This window comes from Heteronotia binoei, chromosome 7, assembly GCF_032191835.1.
Source record: "Heteronotia binoei isolate CCM8104 ecotype False Entrance Well chromosome 7, APGP_CSIRO_Hbin_v1, whole genome shotgun sequence".
NCBI classification, from domain to species: domain Eukaryota; kingdom Metazoa; phylum Chordata; class Lepidosauria; order Squamata; family Gekkonidae; genus Heteronotia; species Heteronotia binoei.
In genome coordinates this window covers 89,362,847-89,383,836 of record NC_083229.1, presented here as the reverse complement: position 1 = coordinate 89,383,836, position 20,990 = coordinate 89,362,847, and the positions used below count along the sequence as shown (strand labels likewise).

The 20,990-nt window shown below is 41.6% G+C and overlaps 1 protein-coding gene across 1 annotated transcript in view; it reads right to left on the bottom strand.

Annotated features, from left to right (window-relative positions):
- Positions 1-20,990, bottom strand: part of CEP192 (centrosomal protein 192) — a 100,416-nt gene that overhangs the window by 56,168 nt on the left and 23,258 nt on the right. Inside the window, exons 13-24 of the mRNA XM_060244353.1 lie at positions 20,747-20,799; positions 17,506-17,635; positions 17,128-17,276; positions 15,448-15,594; positions 15,147-15,279; positions 12,409-12,539; positions 9,526-9,730; positions 8,906-9,037; positions 6,323-6,387; positions 6,028-6,228; positions 3,219-3,342; positions 211-335 (exon numbers count right to left, since the gene is read on the bottom strand). Of these exons, the coding sequence (XP_060100336.1) occupies positions 211-335; positions 3,219-3,342; positions 6,028-6,228; positions 6,323-6,387; positions 8,906-9,037; positions 9,526-9,730; positions 12,409-12,539; positions 15,147-15,279; positions 15,448-15,594; positions 17,128-17,276; positions 17,506-17,635; positions 20,747-20,799 (1,595 nt within the window). The remainder of the gene's footprint in view (positions 1-210; positions 336-3,218; positions 3,343-6,027; positions 6,229-6,322; positions 6,388-8,905; positions 9,038-9,525; positions 9,731-12,408; positions 12,540-15,146; positions 15,280-15,447; positions 15,595-17,127; positions 17,277-17,505; positions 17,636-20,746; positions 20,800-20,990) is intronic.

Below are 20,990 nucleotides of genomic sequence, written 5' to 3'. Positions count from 1 at the left end.
GTAAACTCTTAGAGGATTAGCTACATCAGGGGTGTGTGGCCTAATATGCAAAGGAGTTCCTGCTACAAAAAAATCCCTGCCCACTAGTGTTCTCTGTTATAAGCCTCTTAAGGAAAACAAATGCTATATCTTTCAAACTCAAACAGTTTAATATTAGGTGATCATTCAATTTAATATTAGGTGATCATTCATGTTAATTGCTTTAAATACCTGAGTTTTGCTTTTAATATCTCTCTCTGTATATATATTTTTGCTAGCTGATGTGTCCTTTTCAGCAAGAATGAAAGTAGCTGATGCACTACGTGGTTTCTCTTTAATGCTGTCTTCTAGGTTGCCTAAACAAAAAGAAACTCATTTTCATTTTGTTAACTAGAATATTGCTTGGTAAACTAAGCTATGAAAAAGAAAGTACCAGAGACTAATGATGACTAAGATACTGTTTTTGTGTATACACAAGATATAAATATAAGTTTAATTATGAACACAATTTGGAGTTTTAAAAATGGTGTTTTAAGATATGAGATACAGCTGCATTCAGTGGCATGACAAACCTGTTTGTCCACATGATCTGCATGAACACAGCCTGTTTCTGTACTCCCCTTGCTCTTCCCCCTCACACATGACATGTAATCAAAGGCTTGCTGGTTTTAGAAGTTTTCAGACTCTACTCTTTGTTACATCAGAACGTGGGTGCCTGGATAAATGTGAATTTGTTTACAGCCTCACAAAATGTGATTAAACTGTAGTTTACAATGAAAAAAAGAAAAAGAAAAATTCCAATGTGCTCCGGTACCCCTCATTCAAGCATCATGGTCAACTGTGGCTTGACAGGAAGCCTTCAATAACTCTCCCTGCATAACTGGAGGGGAAGGGAAAGAAAGCATGCATGAGCACGGAAACAAGTTGCGTTCATGTCCATAATGGACAGAGGCCTGCTTTTATGCCTTGAATGCAGTTTAAGCTTTCCAGAAACATATCCTATCAGCACAGTGTTATTTCCAAATATGCTCAAGTACAGCATTTGTGTAACATTAAGGCAGAGCAACTATGCTTAATCACATGAAGTATTTTTACAAACATGCAAGGGTTAGAGTTCATAGCCAGAAAACGAGAGGCACTGCTAGAACCAGGTTGCAGGGCACAAGTCTGGAGTCCTACCCAAGTATTAATTTATTTTATCATATTTCTATTCCACCATCTCCTGCAGGTGGGCTCAGGGAGGGTTACAACAGAATAAAACAATCTAAAACATCACAACATACTCAGTTAAAACTAACAAACCCCAAATATCAGAATTCACAAGATGGCAAATACAGTTCAACAGGAACGCCTACATAAATCCAGCGTGAGCACCCAAGGTGGACCAGAATGTCAGGGAAGTGCACAAGACTACTATCAGTAGCACCATTAAATTAGAGCAGGGATAGCCAAAGCAGCTCTCTTAGACAAATGTAAAGCCTCTGACTGCCAGAGCCACAGGAACTGATTGTACAGACAATGGCCCAGAACGGGACTCCAGTGCCAGAACCAACAAGGTTGAGCAGCTTGAGGGGGGGGGGGGGGGGGGCGGAGTTTTACAGGTCCCAATGCTGGAAGAGTTGGATGGGACCAAGGCAGAAAGAGCCTTTTCCTATAGCGCAGCCTTCAGTCATGATACCCTGTCTGAATGTACCTTAGGTGTAAAGCCCAGGCAAAGCAACGACATTATATGATTTCCCCAGACATATAAGACAAAGTTCATGGTCATCACTGTGGGTCATTTTGGTTGTGCATTTAAGTACACTTCTTGTAAAGCACCTTGGGAGCCTTGTTGGGCACCACACTCTGGGTAAATGATCCTTAACAGCGGAAAAACTGCATCAAAAAGCAGAAGTTCAAGCCAGAAAAGTAGAATCCTTGAAGAAACAAAAACCACCAAGTCTGGCGAGAATGCATATTGAAAAAAAAATGCAGTTAGACTGGAAAGTTCCTATCTATGCGGCAGGGGAAAAGAAACAGAGAAGGGGCTTCTGCCTCTGGACCGTTTGAGCAGAAAAAGCTGTTTGTGTCAGCTCGGGGGGGGGGGGGAGGGAATGCCCCTTAGTTTTTAGCTGGAAAAAACTCTTGTCCATGGCTGGCCTATGCAGGCACAGTTCCCAGTATGGGGCTGTACTGAAGATGGAAGATAAACAAAATCAGTCTGGAAGCTCACAGGATTCTAGTTTTTGTTGGCTGTGATACTAATTTCATTTGGAAATGGAATTATGGATTATATACATGTTAAACATATTTTCTCTCTTATCTAAAAATCAACGTTACATTTTCATCAGTTTCTACATTTTCTCATTCTGTCCCTTCAGATTTCCCTCTTGAATCTCCTATATTCACACTGAACCATCTGATGTTTTTGAGGCTCTGTCAATGTAATTCCACTTATGTTCATTTGGATTTATACTCAAGCCATTACACTTTATTCATGTGGTAGCTGGATCATGCACCAAAGAAGGGTTTCAACAGAACCATTAAGTCCAGAAGCTAAAATTACTGAACTGCACCCATTGCAAAGAAGCAGCATTTATTGAACCATTCAGTTCTCAACAAAACCTAAAAGGAGACAGCCTGGGACTCAGCAGCTGTTCAGCAGATAAAGCATCCTCCTGGAACTCATTCCTGCATACCCACAGCAGATACCATCTGCTTCTTATTTTGCTTGTTGCCTTAGCTGAGCACCCCCAAGATACGCTGCCAATGAGAGAGAGATGATAATGCAAAGGTTGTTGTTGGCAGGATTGGCAAAAATGAGGCAATGAGAATGTGACTTGGCAAGATCATCAAAATGGATAATGGTCTACATGCCTATGACTATAGGTGAGGAAGGTACATTCTAGCAGAAACACATGACCACAATACGTGTCACAATACGCAACTTGACCCACTCCAACACTGAAGAGGCTGCATTTGATTCCATGCTTAAATATGAAATGTTAGTAGTTTATTCTGGTTGTCTTCCAGGCATATATCACATTGCATTGGCATCCTTGAAAATGAGGGCAGACAGGTGGGGTATATGTTTTGTAAAATAAACTACCTAACACACACACTATAGATTTTGCATACCAAACTTGACCTAACAAACAGGCAGAAATTTGGAAACACACAACCAATCTGGTAGCTGTAGAACGATTTCTTTCACGGAATTTTGAAAAATTCACATATGCTTCATCAGCTGTAACGTTTACCTTGAACAATGTCACATGACTGTTTACATGGTTCATCAGAATTGGCTCCAGATACACTTGATTCCGTAAGCAACGCTACAGGCTGTCTCTTCTCTGGAGAAGTAATATGATAACCAAAAGATGGCTATAAAAGAACACAGAATTAAAATAATGTCTGCAATGAGTCCAGTATCAGAAGTTGAGAAAAGCATAAATTAAGGACGCCACATTTTTATTACAATATTCCTCTGGCAAGCACAGGCGTCATCAGGGCCGGCCCTCCTGCTAGGAAAAGGCGGCTGCTTAGGGCGCTGGGAAGGTGGGGGCACAAAATTGGGCTCCCCACCTCCCTCCCAGTGCCCCAGGCAAGCACCTAGTTCGCCTTTCTCTCCAACCGCCCACCCCTCCATTCCCTTCCCTCCCTTCGCCTCCCCCCCGCAGCTCTGCACCTCCCCCCTCCCCGCCGCATCTCCGTGCCCCTCCACGCCTCCCCCTTCTCCCTCCCTTTGGACCCTTTCCCACACACACCCGGTGCCAATTTCAATGCCGGAACTGGCTCTAGCACTGCGTTCCGGCTCTCTAAAGCCCCCCTCTCCCTGGTTGAACACTGGAATCACAGGTAAAACAACGCCACAGGGCTGGGCTGCACTCACCATCTCTCAGCCTGAAGTAGCGTCCTAAAAGGGCGACCCCTGCTGCCTCCTCTCCCATCCAGAAAGTGGGGAGGGGAGGAGTCAGTGGCAGTGGGGATCGCCCTTTCAGGATGCTATTCCAGGCTGAGAGTCGGTGAGCGCAGCCCAGCCCCATGGCGCGGTTTTACCCGCAATTCCAGTGTTCAGCCCGGGGGGGGGGGGGGTGTGCTTTAGAGACCCGGAACGCGGCACTATAGCCGGTTCTGCCATTGAAATTGGCATGGGGGATGGGGTGGGAAAGGGTCAGAAGGGAGGAAGGAGGAGGAGGCGCGGTGAGGAGGCACGGGGGGGAGGGGAGGGGCGTAGAGCCGCAACAGGGAGGGGGGACGCGAGGGGGGGTGCCAGGCAGCAAGTCTGCCTAGGGCACCATTGGGCGTCAGGCCGCCCCTGGGCATCATACACTTTTCTATTTACTTCTCAACCTGCCCTCAGGTAGACTGAAAGTGAATTACTGGCCTTAGTGGGAATTTCAACTAGAGTCTGTCAAACTGTGGTCTAACTATACACCACATTGAGTACCTTACTCATAAAAAAGCTGGAAAGTAGAGATGAACAGTGAAATAGCCACATCTTCAGATGACACCAAGTACCCAAATATACAAATATATACTACTTAGTCCACAAAGTTTGTCTAGCAGTCTGAAGTTTTTAAGTTTGTCCTTTAACAGGGTGGCCAAACTGCAGCTCTGGAGCCATATGTGGCTCTTTCACACATACTGTGTGGCTCTCAAAGCCCCCACCACCCTGTTGGCTGGCTTGGAGAAGGCATTTCTCTCTTTAAATCCTTTCACCAAGCCAGCCAGTGGCTTGAAGAATGCTTTTAAGGGTAAAGTTGCATTCTTTCCACCTTTCCCTCTCTCCCTCATTTACCTGCTTTGTTTCCACCTTTTTTTCCTTTCTTCCACTCTCCATTTCTAAAGTTAAATGTGTTCTCCAAGCCTTGCCCCACTGCTGCACTGGCTGGCTAGCTAGGCTCAGAGAAGGCATCTGTTTCTTTAAATACCTTCTCCAAGCCAAGTTGGCTGGTGGGAAATGGGCTTGGAGAACACATTTAAAGTAAAAGGTGCTTTCTTTCCATCTCTCTCTCCCTTCTAGTTGCTTTGTTTCCATCTTTCTTTCTCCTTTCCTTCCTCTCCCTCCTCCTTCCCCCCCATCCCATCTGTTTGCTTTCTTTCTTTCTCCGCTTCCTTCCTCCATCTATTCTCTCTCTCTCTCACACACACACACACTTCTAACTGAGGGAGCTAGAGCATGCTTGCCAAAATATTTCACTTTCAAGAAAAATGTAAGGAAACAAATAGTTCTAGTTATCTAGTAGTTCAAAGATTACTTAAAAACTGAAATAAATAAGATGTTGTGCCAGCAGCTCAAGGCTACTTTTATTCTCTCCCTCTCTCTGTATGTGTCACTATGTATTACACATTTACAAAACTATAGATTATGTGTAATATATAATTGCACAGTGAATCAGATAGGGTGTGTGGTTGGTATCTCAGATGAGCCATAGCGAGTTCAGTCACATTCATGTCTTGCAGTTCTTGAACATCTGACGTTTATTCTATGCAGCTCTTATATTAAGCAAGTTTGGCCACCCTGTCCCATAAAGACTTCGATAACTGGGCCCACCTATTTCAGTACCAAGGGTCTCCAAGCACTCAAACACATCCCTAACAACTCCGCAGGGCCTGTAAGACAACCCTCTTCCGGCTAGCCTACACCTAACTGGGAAGCAAATGTAGCTTACTAGACTCCTGTTAATTATATTGTATAAGATTTGATGTTAAGGTTTTAAGGTTTTTAAGGTTTTAAACGTTCTGACTTTTTAAACTGCTTATATATGTAAATGTTAATTTAAATTCTGTTTTATCGTCTGCTGTGAGCCGCCCTGAGCCATCTGTGGGAAGGGCGGGATACAAATCATAGAATAAATAAATAAATAAACTATGATACATTTAATTGAAGATTCTGGTCACCACCTCTGCACACTTTGTGCTCTATCACTAAACTATGGCTCCTCCAAATAAGCCTGCTCATTTTGAAGTTTTATTTCTGCTGTTAGAACCACTGACTCTCTAGAACACTCTTGCGAAAAAGTAGGAAGTTTGCAGCTACTGCTGAGAATAACAAGCAAGACATACCCTTTTCACATCACCATCTCCTCCAAGGCAACCAAGAGCCTCGGATCTTTGACCAAAAAACTCTCCCAGAGATAGCCGTAAATAGCTGGCATCTTTGCCATAGTCTTCTGCTTGTGAAGCTCTTACTGCATTATAGCTACTAACTGATTTCCATGATGTATCTCCTAATCCAGATAAATTTTGTGCATCGATTTGCTCTTCCTGTAATTGTAACAAATACAAGAATGTCAAGTATGGTAATTAACTTCAGATTCAGATTTTCTGAAAACAATTTTAAAATGTAGTTGTTACTAACCTGCATAAACCTGTGCTCTTTCTCAAATTCTTCTTGATCTCTGGCAATCATATCAATTGCTTCAGCTTTTAAAACAGTAAGAAAAATTATAAAATCCAAAGAAACTAGTAGGTCAAGAGCAAGGTTTATATTATTGTCTTTGAGCCCATCAAAACTTATAGCAGCAGCCCAAAATATCCCCCATGCTACTCCGGGGTTATGAGGGGCTTCCAAATAGAGCATATGGGGAACTGGAGGGAAGCTGTTGGGGTGGGTGGGAGATCTGTAAAAATTGCCCCCTACCACATGCAGTTTCTTCGATAGGATCCAATTATGAAAGTTAACCCTTGTGGCAAACCATATCCTGTAGCCAAAGTTGCCAAAGCAGCTCTGGGGCTATTCAGACAACCCAGGAAGTCAATTGACCTGAACAGGAAGTGAATAAATTTTGTACCACAGAAATGCCTGGCTGGGGTATGTCTGTGTGACGCTCCATAAAGGCAGCACAGGTGCTAGAAGCAAGCAGTAGCTTCTTTACGGCTATTTGAAAAGAGGCTGATGATTTTTCAGCCTGCTCCCAAAGAAACAAAGGAACTGGATGACTAAAGTTAGCCCTCTTGGAGCTCAGTTTGGAGGACTCTGAAAGCACCCTGTGCCTTTTTTGTTCTGTTTCTTTAAGGAACTTGAAGACACTAAGAGCCAGTGATGGGATAAACATGCATTCTGCACTGCTGGTGTGGCCTAGGTCATTGGTAGGCATAGAACCCATATCAGAGACTGATCTTAGGCCATCTGGTGGCCCTTTTAAAGGCGGCAAGGCAAAGTACAAATTCTGAAAACAAATAAATCTAGTGCCTGCAACAGTGATACACTTCACAGGCCAACCTCTAGAGGTCAAATACAATACAAATTTTAGCAGAATAAGTTGTAAAACAGACCTTTCAGCAGGATTCAGAAAGACACAGTATGATAAGCCTAAATGACTTGGGGTAACTAATGCTAGAGTGCCATATTATGTACAATATTAAGCTAGTCAGAAAAAAAAATGGAAATATTTCACATGCTTGAACCTCATTACTCATGTATTACTTATTTAAAAATACTGAAACACAATATACAGATAATATACTTCGCTTAGCATTTAGCACTGAAAAGCACCAAAACATCTACTAGTCTATATAGGAGGGAATGTTAATTCTGCAGGCAGTATTACTTATCAGAAGGCAATATTTTGGAGGTACTGATATGAAGGTTTAAGAAAGTTTTAAAAAGAATATTCTATGGAATATTTTATGATGTATAATTAAGATGCAAGATACAAACTATTGAACAAAAACGGAGTGTTCGTGTGTACATAAACATGTGACTTATATGTATATATGTGTGTATGATATATATATGATTTACACCCTTTCCCAATTGTTGGGGGATGGAGGTCTCCCTGACTCAAACCAGCCCAGGACAGCAAATCTAAGCAGAGGAAGAAGTTCTATTCATGGTGCCTGGGAGATTCTGGGGTGGGTCATAGGCAGGAACTGTGGCCCAGCCATTGCAGCAAGCGAGGTTCAGAAGATGCTGGAAAAGACAGCTGCAGTGAGCAAGATCTGGGTGGAAGGGCTGTGACCTCAGAAGACATCATCTATGGGAGCTGTCAGTTGTGAGGCCTTGGAGGACCAATGCCAACAGAACAAGTGCTTGGTGTGGCAGGAGAATCTGGTAGCCAGCAAGATGGGGCAGGAGGACCTCAGTGGTTTGCTGGAAGTGAGGGACTCAGCTAGGACTGAGGTTCTGAATTGAGGCCAGGCCGAGGGAGAGGGGACCAGAATGGAGGTGCCCTAGCCAGTACATGAACCTACATAAAGGCCGCGGGGAGGGGGGGGAGAATGGCTGGCAGCATGAGAGGGGAAGGGTAGCAGCTTCATGTCCTCCTATAAAGACTATCGTGGAAAGGGACTGGGTGTGGACACAATGATGGGTGGAGCAGGAGGAGCCTATAAAAGGGTCAGTCCCACAGCTGGCCAGGCAGTATGAAGGCACTGAGCTCAGAATGGAAGGTGAGACAGAAAGCACTCTAGAAACAGCCCAAGGAAAGGAGGAAAAACTGGATGGTTTAACTCATTCCCCTTTCCAAGTGAGGTCAGATGGAGTTCATACCTCAACTAGGAATGTGGCTAAAGGTGGGAGTTATTCCACGGGGCATTGTGAGACCTCATCCCAATATATTCAATATTTTATATTAAAGTCTTCCTGACTTAGCTGTTCCAGGTCTGATTTGAAAGCTAGCACTAGTTTGTCTGAAGGAGCTTACAAAATGATGGATTTTGTTTTAAGAAAGTATATGGCACAGGACTAATCTAAAATTAGTCTTTATCGATAATATGTCAAGGACTGTAGTTAAAAGTGCGGATCAGTAAGGTATTATTTAGACTTCTATGCACAGGTGCACAATTTACTTGGCAAACAATCCAAGAAAATAATCTTTGGACATGTTTGAGAAATCCACAGTTTCACTGAACTTAGATAAAATGCAAAATGAGAAAATTCATTTATACAATTAATACTATGCATAAATAGTCGTTTAGTACTATAACATAGCAGGCTTACATCCAGTTATGAAGTTTTCATTTGTATTCAAGAGATTGGAAACTTGTTCTTTATTAAATGAAGTGTAGTATGCAAGATCTGTCACCCATCTACCGTCTTCATTTTGATATACAACATTATGAGATGACTCCTCTGAAAAATGAATGAAATGTTGCTTTTAGCTTTCTTCAAGCTGATTGTTTTTCTCCATATGACACCCATGCACATGGAAGGTTATAGGATATCATGAGAAGAAGATATATTCCAGATCCAAGGCTCTAATTGGCCAGTTATGGGAACAGGGGAAAGAAACACTTCAGGAAGGGAAAGAAGAGGCAGGACTAATAAGCAATGCATGTGAGAATACTCAATAATACGAACTTAGATTTCCCATACTGGAGTTGAGCCAAATGCTTGAAATCATATGATTTAAGTAGTTTCACTGAATTGCTAGACATAAAGGCATATTCATGTACATTCGCTATCTACCCATAAGCAGCAGTTAACTGATCTGTGCTAATAATTCTGTGTGTTGTTTGCCTCACACCCAGAACAAAAAGTTAAGCAACAGCCACTCACCAACACACGGGATTCCTCCAAATAAATTTAAAAATATCAAAATAAGGCAGCGTTCAACTAACCTTCTGTTGTACCTTGATATTGATCTGATCTTCGACAAGCACTTGGGGATAGGTACTCATCCTCTAGAGAAACACTGCTTTCATTAACATCTTGGTAATGTTCCTTTGCATGCCAGAGTTCAGAAGCAGCATTGTTACCATCAATATATTTAAAATATAACGAATCTAGTTTTAGCTCAGAACAGCTGACTTTGTTTAGGACATCCTTCAAAAGACAACAAAAACAAACATACTTAAACATGAATATAAAATATTTATTTCACCATCAAATGACACTGAACAGTGTTTTTAAACTTCAGTTCTGAATATCTAGAACAGTTCCATGTTATTGATTAAAACCTGAGATCAAAGCGGTTTATTACTTAATCGTTTTTTCTCTTCACTACCCCACCACAGCTGACCATCATCATCAGCAAGGGTTGGATTTTTTGGGGAGAGGGGCGCCATTTTTACGTGCATATCTGTGTGCGCATGCACACACACCTGAAAGTCACTGCAACCTCTTGTGACTGATCTCTTATCTACTGAGGGCCATGGAGAATATTCAGAGAAGTGACTGAATAAAGTCTGCCCCCACCTCAGGTATTCCAAGAAGGTCTCCCATCCAAGTAGTTGCCAGAGTCAACCCTGCTGTGATCTGACAAGACCAAGTATGCCTGAGATATCCAGGTCAGGGCAAAAGGCAATTCAAGTTTTGGATGGGGGCAAAACAAGACAGACTGTTTTAAACATGCTTGTGCTAGGTTTCTGTAAAAGGAAATCAGAAAACATTTGCATTCTTCAGGAGGGAGGGAGGGATTCCTCTGAAGAGCATAATTTACATTGAGACCCCCCTGCTCTGGTGTTTACTTTGAGACCCGATCTCTCTCTCTCTCACACACACACACACACTAAAAGGAAAGGACATGGCAAAGAGATGCTTTGGGATATGGGGAAAGCAGAATTAAAAGGAAATTATTTTGGCTTATTCTGAATTTTGTTTAAAGATTAGATTTCTCTGTGCCTATTTGTGATTTTATTTTATTTCAAAAAGACCCTGATTAGGAATTAGAACACTTGGATTGGATTCCATTGTTGAATTGGATTTCATTTCAGTTCACCAAAACCAAAAGCAGAAAAATTAGATCTCCGTATCTGGGAGTCTAAGTCCACTTCAGTGAAACTCTACAAGATGTAATTTCATCTTACAACTCTAATGGGAATATTAATATTGAAAGTGTTTACAGTTTCTGGAAAACAGAAAGGAAGAAGAGAGAAGTTAACTTAAAACATGTTCTGTAATGAAAGCTGACTTGATTCTGTTTTCACTTATGCTGTTTAAATCATTCTTATAATATAGTTTAAAAGAATTCATACTGAGATTTTTACAAGGTTATAGCAATAATCTTCTCTAAAAACTAATTCATTTGATAGTCTTGCTCACAACTTTAATGCTCACTTTTGGCTCACAGAAGGAGTGTGTACTTGGTATATACCAAGCCGAATAAATTAGATCTGTATTCAGCTACCAAAAACCCACACATGAATAAAAGATAATATTATTCGGCTTTTATTCATGCACATCTAGAATACAAAACCAATATTGGTATTCAGGAATACTGATTTTTTTTAGCCAATAGACTGTAATCGGCAAGGATTTTTTTTGCACACCCCTACTCACAAAGCAGAATTTTTGCTCATAAGACTACACAGCTTAGAGGAAACACTGAATCCTTTGAAGAAGCACTGCATCACAAAGGTCCAACAACATAATCCCATTATCAAGTAGCAGATGGCAAGGGCATTGAAGACTTGAGAGCAGCAAACTGTGACTTGAGATCAGAAAATTGCCATCTGCAATAGGATCACACTCCCCAGAGAAGCCTGGGTGTCATTGTTTATCATGCCTAGCTTCTAGACCAGGCACCCAGAAGTGTCTTATCAGCTACATCATGACAATTTTAAAATTACATTACTGCAATATGCTCTACATAAGGCTGCTCTTAAAGACAGTTCAGGAACTTTAGACGGTGCTGCATACCAGCTAGTGGATACAGTGTCTAGAACTGATTACATCATTTTTTGGCACAACCGTTAGGCTGCCTAATCCCTTCAAAGTCAAATTCAATGTGCTGGTTATCACTGAGACCCTTTACGTCTCACCAACTGAATACGTTAGTCAGCACTTATTCTCCATTACGAAGCTTCTAAATCCCCCTAGGACTGTGGGTTTCTGTTCCATTCCACATTCTCTCTGAGGATGAAACTCAGGTATACTTCAAAGAAAGCCTAACTTTAATCAAAGGGGCTTGCTTACAGGAGAATGTTCTAGAAGTGCAGCCTAAGGCTTTCAAGCTGAAGGACAGAAACATTTTCGTAATGGCATTAATCCTACTGAATAGTCTTCAGAGTAAAGCCTGCCAGACCATTTTCTTGTCTGCATTCTGCTATCAGTTCAAAGCGTTAAATTGACCTGTTTGCTCACATTTGCTTCTAATTTTACATCTTGACATAAAAAGATATCACATTTTAAAAATCCATTTAAAATGTTGTATGCTCCATTGGTTTTCTAAAGAAACTGCCTAACTTCCCTCCAGATCCCACGCCAAACATTGCTCCCTAGCCAAAAATATCTCTACTGGATATCTGAGTAGTGGTGGTGGTGAAGCAGTGTGAAAAAAGAGAGGTAGTAGTAACTGTAGTCCAGAGTGTTTTTAAGGGGATCTGACCTGAGATCTTGGAATGCAGCAGAATATTGACTGAAAATAAAGTAATATCAGAAAGTCACATGAACCAAGGATTCATTAATCACAGAATGTCCTAAACATGAAGAATGAATATTTTCCTGTTGAACTGAAAAAACCCATTGAAGTTCAAAAGCAAGTCTTCCAGGGTAAACATTACCCTATCAAGAGAAGAATCTTCAGCAGAATCATACAGAGTCTGATTTTCAGTATCTTCTCTTATATTTCTGCCACTGTTGAATGCATTTGCTTTTAAGGCTGTTCCATCTTCACTACCACAGTCAAGAACACCTGCAAAATAATGAAGTTATTTTGTATTATTTTATACTATTTCAAAAATTCACAAAGTAAATAGCACTTTGTTAAACTTTAAATACCATTTTGAATTTTCTGCTGCATGACTGCTCTGCCGAGCACCAACCCCTCCATTTTCTGTTTGTAAGGTTTCATATTTTTCTACAAACCTGGAGTTGTCTTTATGTGGCTCCAATCTCTGTAGTTAAGTATCCACAGATTTGTTCATGTTGAAAATTATGCATACACCCCTTGCACTGCACAGTCTCATCTTTATTTTTTGTTTCTGGAAATGAAACCCTCCCACCTGTATTGTCCTCCTTCTCAAAAGAAATAGCTGCCTCTTGGCTAGGCATCATATTCCCCACAACAACCCTAAGGCAACAGTGGGAGGCTCAGGTGTCTCCTCCCATGCAACAGTGATTGCAGTGTCTTGATCCTGGATGAGATGTCTCTGTTACTTTCAATGATCCTCTGGGGGATGCCTATTAGGCCTCTGATGGGGAAAGGGAGGTGGACAACAGAACATGCCTCCACAGATCACATGTACTGCAATGGCCATGTGTGTATTCCAGTGATGGGAAAGGAAGAAGTGAGGCATCCACATGCACTATTACATTGTCTATCTATGAACTAGGATGATTAGTTTGTCATTACTGCTAAGAGGTGGATAGGGGCAGCTTGAAAGAGACCTGCCACAATGACAAGTCTCTATCAGGGGAAAGGGGCTACTGGGTTGCCATCCTCCAGGTGGGATCCAGGATTCCCCCTGAATGGCCGCTCACCTCCAGAGTGAGAAGACCAATGCTGCTGGCTGGAGGGTTTGCTGGGGAGGAAGGACTCCCTGAGTTTGCACCCCATGTAGGACTCTGTGCTTCCCAAGCCCCATCCCCAAATCTCCACTAGTCTCCCTGCTAGGATCTGGGCAACCTGATCTCCACACTCCCATGGGAGACCGGGGGAGGCCTGCCCAGTGGGGGGGGGGGGCAACAGCCACAAGCCCAGCAGTACCTGAAGCTGGCGCCCCATAGCTGCAGTGCTGACACTGCCAGAGGCTGGTGGCAGACAGAGGTGTGTCTGCCTGGGTGACCTGCACTCATTGCTTCCTGCAGCACCCAGAGACCCTCCCATTGAGCTGCGAACATCTGCAAATGCCTGTGGGTCACCACCACCAGAGAGACTTCAGGAAGCCTCCCTTGCCATGCTAAGAAGCAACTTCAGGTGCTGTGAGACTCTCCATCAATTGCTGGCTCCTAGCCATGGCATCCCACCTCTTCCAATGGCTCTCTGGCCACTTCCACTTGATGGCTGTCCGCACAGAGTACAGGAACTGGGGGACCAGGTAAGAAACCCTACTCCCCTGGATAAGCAGCAACTGTAATCCCAGGACCAGCAGCCTCAGGGCTTTTCCCTCGGTTCTCCATGACAGCAACATTGGCATATAAAGACATCAAGTCTTCTCCAAAGGTGCCTGGTCAGGGGTTCCAGGTGCCCTGTACCTGTTTCCTGTCAGCAAGGTTGGTGTGCATTTGCTCTAAGTACACATGACTGAGAGCTGCCTGGCAGAATCTCGTGCTGTATACCCTACCTCTGAAATTGTGGCATGAACTAGTAGAACCATTTGAAGGGCAAGGCGGCCCCTTGTTGGGTGCAAGGGGAGAATGGGGACTACATTTGGGGTGTGCTCTTGGCCAGGATTGTGCACTGCTTGGTCTTTCAGGGGTGTGGCTGCAGATGTCTGGGGAGGAGTGGCCAGGGAGTTTCCACTGGCAGCAATGGGCTGTGCTGCCATTTTTGATGGCACAAATTTGCACCTGCTTCAGTGAAGTGGATGTCCTCATTCTGGACTGACTGCCATCCCAGTTTCGGCACACCCACATTTCCACCGGTGCAGGGGTTCCAGTGGTTAAGCCGCTGGTGTCAGGACACCATGCAGCTGCGCCAGCTTAACCCTGTGGTACAGAGCCGCCTGTGACCCCTTACACCAGCATATCTCTCACTTACACTGGAGTGGGTGTCAGTTGGCTCCCAGTCATTATTCATCCCCCTTAGGATTGCTGTGCTCATCTGACATAATATTTCAAGTTTACTTTCAAAAATCCTTTATCGTTACCTTCTGCTTAGTTGGGATTCTCCATCAGTCATGAAACAGTAAACTAACTATGTATTTTCCACATTACCAACTGAAACATAAGTGACTTCATACCAGAAGTCAGTATTTCTCAAGCAGCGTCTAATGGCATTAACATTGCTCCTATAGTTATTTAAGTTGTAGTTTATTTCTTAAAGAAGAATATCTTACCATGTATCCCAGAACTCTACCCAGAATCCTATTAATGGTCGCTTGCATTCAATCTTATATTACCACACAAAATTAGAAGCTATATATGAACACATTCCTATCTTTGCTTATTTCACAATGTTGTGTTTTCCTCACTTGGCTTATTTTTATGTAACATGAATATTTAAACAGATGGTAAAAGTATGTTAAGACATTGTAGCACCGGTTTTCAGGACATATTTGAATTAAGAAGCTGTCTGATACCAGAAGTGAGAAACATCTTCAGTCTCAATAAATGTATACAACAGATAAAGTTCACTTACCCACTACATCAGAATGGATCAGTTGTGAATCTTTTGTTGTTGCAGAGGGTATTTCCAGTGTAGTTCTTTCAGTAGGTTTATTAGAACTATCATTCTGTAATAGATTCTGTTTGAGAGTTGGGCATTCAACTTCCTTTCAGAGAAATACAGGATCAGATTGTCTTAAAAACAGAGTACACTGTACAACAACAGGCTGTTCTTAGAGGTTTAAAGTATATTGCACTTAGGTTTTTAAAACTTTGATTAGTTAATTTTTATTTATAATCTTAAAGTTATTAAGCTTAATTATCACATCACATACCTCTTGCTTTGTGGCTAAGGGCAACATAAATTGCTCAGCCTTCACAGTGCATCCAGCTTCCCTAAACTCACGCAAATCTTCATTACTCACAACAGGAGAATCCATTCTTGTTACAGCTTGGCAAATATCAAGTATCTGGAATTTTTCCTAAAGAATTTTAGAAGTTTTATTATGTACTATCTCTAGACTTAGTTACCAGTATCAAAGCTCAAAAGGAATTTACTCATGTTGACAAGTTTAATACACCAAGGTTATTATCTGAATTTTGAGAACTGCTAGCTTTTCTTGGGCTTAGCCAGTTATCTGAAAGGATTTCAGTCATTTCCCATTAAAAATGATGTTAGTATTCATGCTACAACCAACTTTGCCAAAGTCAAATGATTTTAGAGAACATCTTACTTCTATCTCTCTGTGCTTATTCTCCACAATGCTTTCCTGTTAATTAAGGACATTTGGCTATGCGACTTTTAAAAAAATTCATGTCCTTTTCTGTTAATCATCGCTCCCCTGAATTCTGTTAACTGCTAAATGCATAACTACTTTTTATTTTATTTCAGAAAACACTAATCAGCAAACATGAAAACAAAAGACTAGAAAAATGAAAACAAAAACAACAACACACACTCTCCTGGATAAAGTACTAGAACAAATGAAATAAATTAATCCAAACCCCAAAGCCCTCGGGAATAAAAACTCAAGGAGATGCAGTAAGTTGGGGAATGAGACCACATGAACATTCTGAGGGAGACTCAGTCAGGCTGCAATGACTAAAACCCCTCATCTCACATACCTACCTTCGTTGCTTCCAACACTGTAGACACAAAAGATCCAAGGTACTGAACAGAAGGGGCCCCAGAATTAACATTCTAAGCTCTAAACCATGTTGGTTCAGGGTATGATAGACACTTTAAACAGGGTCCATAAGCAGATTGTCAGTCAGCAAAACTGACATGGCACTAGGGTTGTGTGATTTCTACAGGAGGTCACAATGGATTTTCACCACTGCAATTTTGCACCTACTGCAGTTTCTGGACACTTTCCACAGGCAGCCTCATATGAAGCATGTTGCAGCTTATTGATCTGTGTATCGCTAAGATACATGCAAATATGACCAGATTTCACTTATTCAAATGTCCTAAATAAAGCTAGAGACATCAAAATCAGCATTCATCCCTAGAGTTTCTTTGCTGCTAAATGCAATACTAATTCTCCAAGTACTCTAAAGCATATGAATAACAGGTATAATCTGCTTGCATCACAGGTGTAGATCCCACAGAAAATACTAAGAAAGCTCCAGTTCACTCCCACTCCCTAGCTACATGGACAGGCAGCATGATGAGATGTTACGGGCAATGACAAGTCCTTCCCAATACATTAATCCAATCTTTCCCCTCTAGGCATATAGTGAAAGAACTGGATGGGAATTTGGGAAATAGGGTACAGTGTTCAAGACTGAATCACATCCTATTTAGGTAGGAGAAAAGTAACTCTCTAAGACATCCATGCCTTGGTTTAGACCCTTTAAAATAAGCAAAGAATCATTCTGCATGTTAAAAAACTGCACCTTGTGTTCACCCCACCTTTAAGGAAAAAATTAATTTGTACATCTGTACAAAACAGATATGATACACGCAGCCTCTGAGCCTTCTATTATGACTATCAATTATGACTCAGAGATACCTCTTCTGGAAGCAATTCCATCATGGCTTTCGTACATCTGTCACGTTCATCTTCTTCAATATCATCCATTTGCACTTCAGGCAGTGCCAGCTTTTCAAAGTAGGCTTCCAACTGATCGTCATAGAACTCTTCATCCCCAATTTCATCATCTATTTGTATAAGAGCAGATTTTGTCATTAGCACTCATTTGGTTTGAGTTTACTATCTGCAATCTTTCAGGCATTCCCAAAGTCTTGTATATTTCCCTCATTTGGTAAATTATACTGTATTAAACACCAGTGTACACAGAGTGACGTGGTTTGCAAAGTAGACATAGCCACCCTTACTGGAAATAAAATGTGGAAGTATGCTTAATAATTCAAATTGTTTTAACTTTACCTGAGGAACAGCCTTCTAAGCTTGCAAGAGCAAACAATTTTTCATTTTCTATTACACTGGCGAAACCAATCGTATCATTGTCACCTATGGTACCTTTCACCCATTTCTGATTACGATGGAATGAAGAAACCTATGAACAAAAGCCAAGAAATTCATGTTAAGAACTTTACTTGTTGAATTAATTTCAAAACCTAAATGTTTCCTAGTTGGAGCTAATCAAAAGTGTCTGTGGGAACTAATCAAAAGTGTCCAATGTCTAGGCGGTTACCTTGTAAGAAGCTCAAAAATGCAAATCATAATGAAAATGGAATCTCAGTGTGTCTGCAACCTATGTTCTAGGGCAGAATTCCCAAAACAGCACCTTCATGCACTTCCCCAGACAACTGCTGTGTGCTTCAAGAGAGTAAGTGGGGGCATTGTGAACAAGCAACTAGCTGTCTTCATACAAATGAAGGGATTTCATATGGATCACCCCAACCACTCACTGGAGAATTTAAGATCTTGCAAAGAGAACCTGGAGATCAGCTGTTGCAGTGCAGGCCAGGGACCATTAGAATCCATCTCAGGGAAGTCACAGGGTAGTGATACCCAGATCAACTGTGCAGTTGGGGTAGGAGGGAGCATGAGAGAAGTAGCATCTACCTGGGTGGAAAAATACGGGGCAAAGGCAGCAGATCAGCCACCCAAACTCAGCTGGAGGAAGGACAAGCACATCCTCAAAACTGGGGAAGAGAGTAAAGCAGAGAAGTGCTTGACTTCCTGATGCTTCCAGATGACTGCCAAAGGAAGAGACAGACAGAATGGAGTAAAGCGCAAGATTTTACTCCCCTGCCTTAGCATTTCCTTCTCTGTCACTGGCACCCCAGTGGGAACAGCAAAAGCAGGTCAAGCACTTCTCCAATTAATCCCTGCCCTATCTTTAAGCAGGAGACTCACTTCCTCATGCTTTACCCACATTGTTGCCATGAACAGAGAGATGCCTCCTGGTTATAGTCATCATCATATTTGTGTGTTTGTTTTATGCTTTCTTCTGCCCCAATAGTAATCCTCAGTGTATGTGTATTTGTTTTATACCTCCTCGGATGCCTTGCGTGTGCCCCCTGCCAGTCTTGTGCATGTGTGCTTTATCCCCCCCCTTTCCCAAACTGGTATTTTTTTCCTGTGTGCTTGCATGTCTTCTGTGGATAATTTATTACCCGTTTTGTTATACTTCCTCTGTGTTTTACCTTCCCTTTCCCAACAGGTCATTTTTTTCTATGTGTACACTATTCCCCACCTTGTACGTGTGTGTTGATATTCCCCTTTCTCTTATGTGGGCTTGATTCTGTTTCCCATGGCAGCCATTTTGTAGTGGTGCCTGCCACCCTATCTCAAAATTCCAAAGGAACCCACAGGATGAAAAAGGTGGGGGACCTATAATCAAGGAGATAATAATTTAAGTAGTTTGTGAAGATTTTTGTGATTCCTAATTGTACTAATATTGAATTTCACTTGATTCAAGTGGACTAATTCTAAAAACAAATTCCCCCCTTTCGCTCAGTTTTAAAAATTTAGTATTTTAGCCTACCTGCTTGTGATTCTAACGCTAAAAAAACCACCAGTTTAAATCTTGCTTCATAAAGCCTTAATACTAAGCTGCCTCAGAATCAAACCACTGGCAGCTAAAGCCAAGCACCGTTTACTGTGACTGGCAGCAGCCCTTCAGGGTCCCCAAGCAGTGGTCTTTCTAAATCTTGCTCTCTTGATTTTAAAAGCTTTTTTGTACATTTAAGTCTAGATCAGGGGTGTTAAACATGTTACCTGGGGGCCAAATCAGGCCCCCAAAGAGCTCCAATCAGGCCCCCAAGCAGCTTCCTTCTCCCTCTCTTTGCTTTGTTTTGCATCACTGCTTGCTTTGGAAGACTTGCTCAATCGCACCTTTAAGACTAGCAAGTGCTAATGCATGTTTTATTTTAATTTTTTAAGAATCTTTAATTGTGCCTGTCTGTGTCAATTAAAGTTTATATCTCTGCTACCTAATCTTGAATAGGTATACACATGGCCCGGCCCAGCCAAATGCAGCCTGGCCCAACAAGGTCTCATTTATGTCAGATTCGGCCCTCATATCAAATGAGTTCAACAGATGCTTGAAGATGAAAATGATCTTAACTAAACACAGTCACACTTACAATGGTACTGATGCTATCCATATTAATATAGGCTTCCAGAGGTTGAATTAGTCCACAAGGGCAAAAATGCTGCTTTCTGAACACATGAAGTCTGACAAGTTATACCAGTATAATTTGTTGCCATGTACCAGCTTTTAAAACTAATTAGATCTTAACTTTTTAAAAAGTCCATAGTTTTAAAGTATTCTAAAAATATATGTACCTATTTTAAATTTACATGTAAGTGCAGCATTAAATGATTCAATCACTCCCTCTCCTCCCCATCTGGAAGCTGAATGGTTTATTTTTTATTTTTATAAAGCACAAAAATATCAGTATATTGCTGTACTAACAGGTCAAGCAGGTTCTCTGAATACCCAGCTTTCTTTTTTAGTCTCTAGCTCCTCTACTCAGAGATATTAGAGAAAAGGTGCATCTCCACAAGGAAAGGGACTACAGACTTTTCTAGAAAAAGAGCTGCGAATTCAAAGAATCTGTTTAACATATTATCACAACAGTATATCAATATTTTGCATTCTTTTTAAAAAATGCACTCATTATACTGATATACTAATATAAGCAGACACCAAAATTTTTTTAAAAAATTGGACGTGTTGTGACCATTGATGAAGACAGCATTCTCCCCTGAAAATCCTTATTATTTAAGGCATGTGCATGCTATTAATGAGACCTTGTTTGGCCAGGCTGTGTTCAGCTGGGCCGGGCCATGTGTGTACCTATTCAAGATTAGGTAGCAGAGATATAAACTTTATAATTGACACAGACAGGCACAATTAAAGATGCCTAGCATAAAAACATACAACTTATGTTCAGTCATACAGTGAAGATCCTTCTGTTGCGATGGCCGCTGTTACCCAAAACAACTTTTTAAAAATTAGCACAGCCAATCAGATCTTCAATGGCTACTAGAAGCCGTGCTAGAAAAAGCCCCATTTGACTCCACTCACTTTCTAAAGACAGTTTGCAGGCACCAAGAAAAGTTTTGGTGGGTGCGATAGCACCCATTGGCACTACACTGTCTTATAGAAAAACAATCTACTTCTAGTCATACTCCCACACTAGAAAATATTTACCTTGCCATCTTGACTCTTTCTTCCTGCAAAGGAACATATTCCAGTGGTTAAATCTGAAATGTAAAGAGCAACCCATGAGAAACTTACAGGAGAAGAGAAACTAACCCCTCTAGTCTCGACCTCCTCCTGAAATTTCCCCAGTTCTACTATTGTTTTCCTCTACTCCTTCCTCCCTTTCCTCAGACTCTTCCTTCTCTACCACCTCTGTCCTCCTAGTTTGCTATCCTCCTTCCTTTGCCTCCAA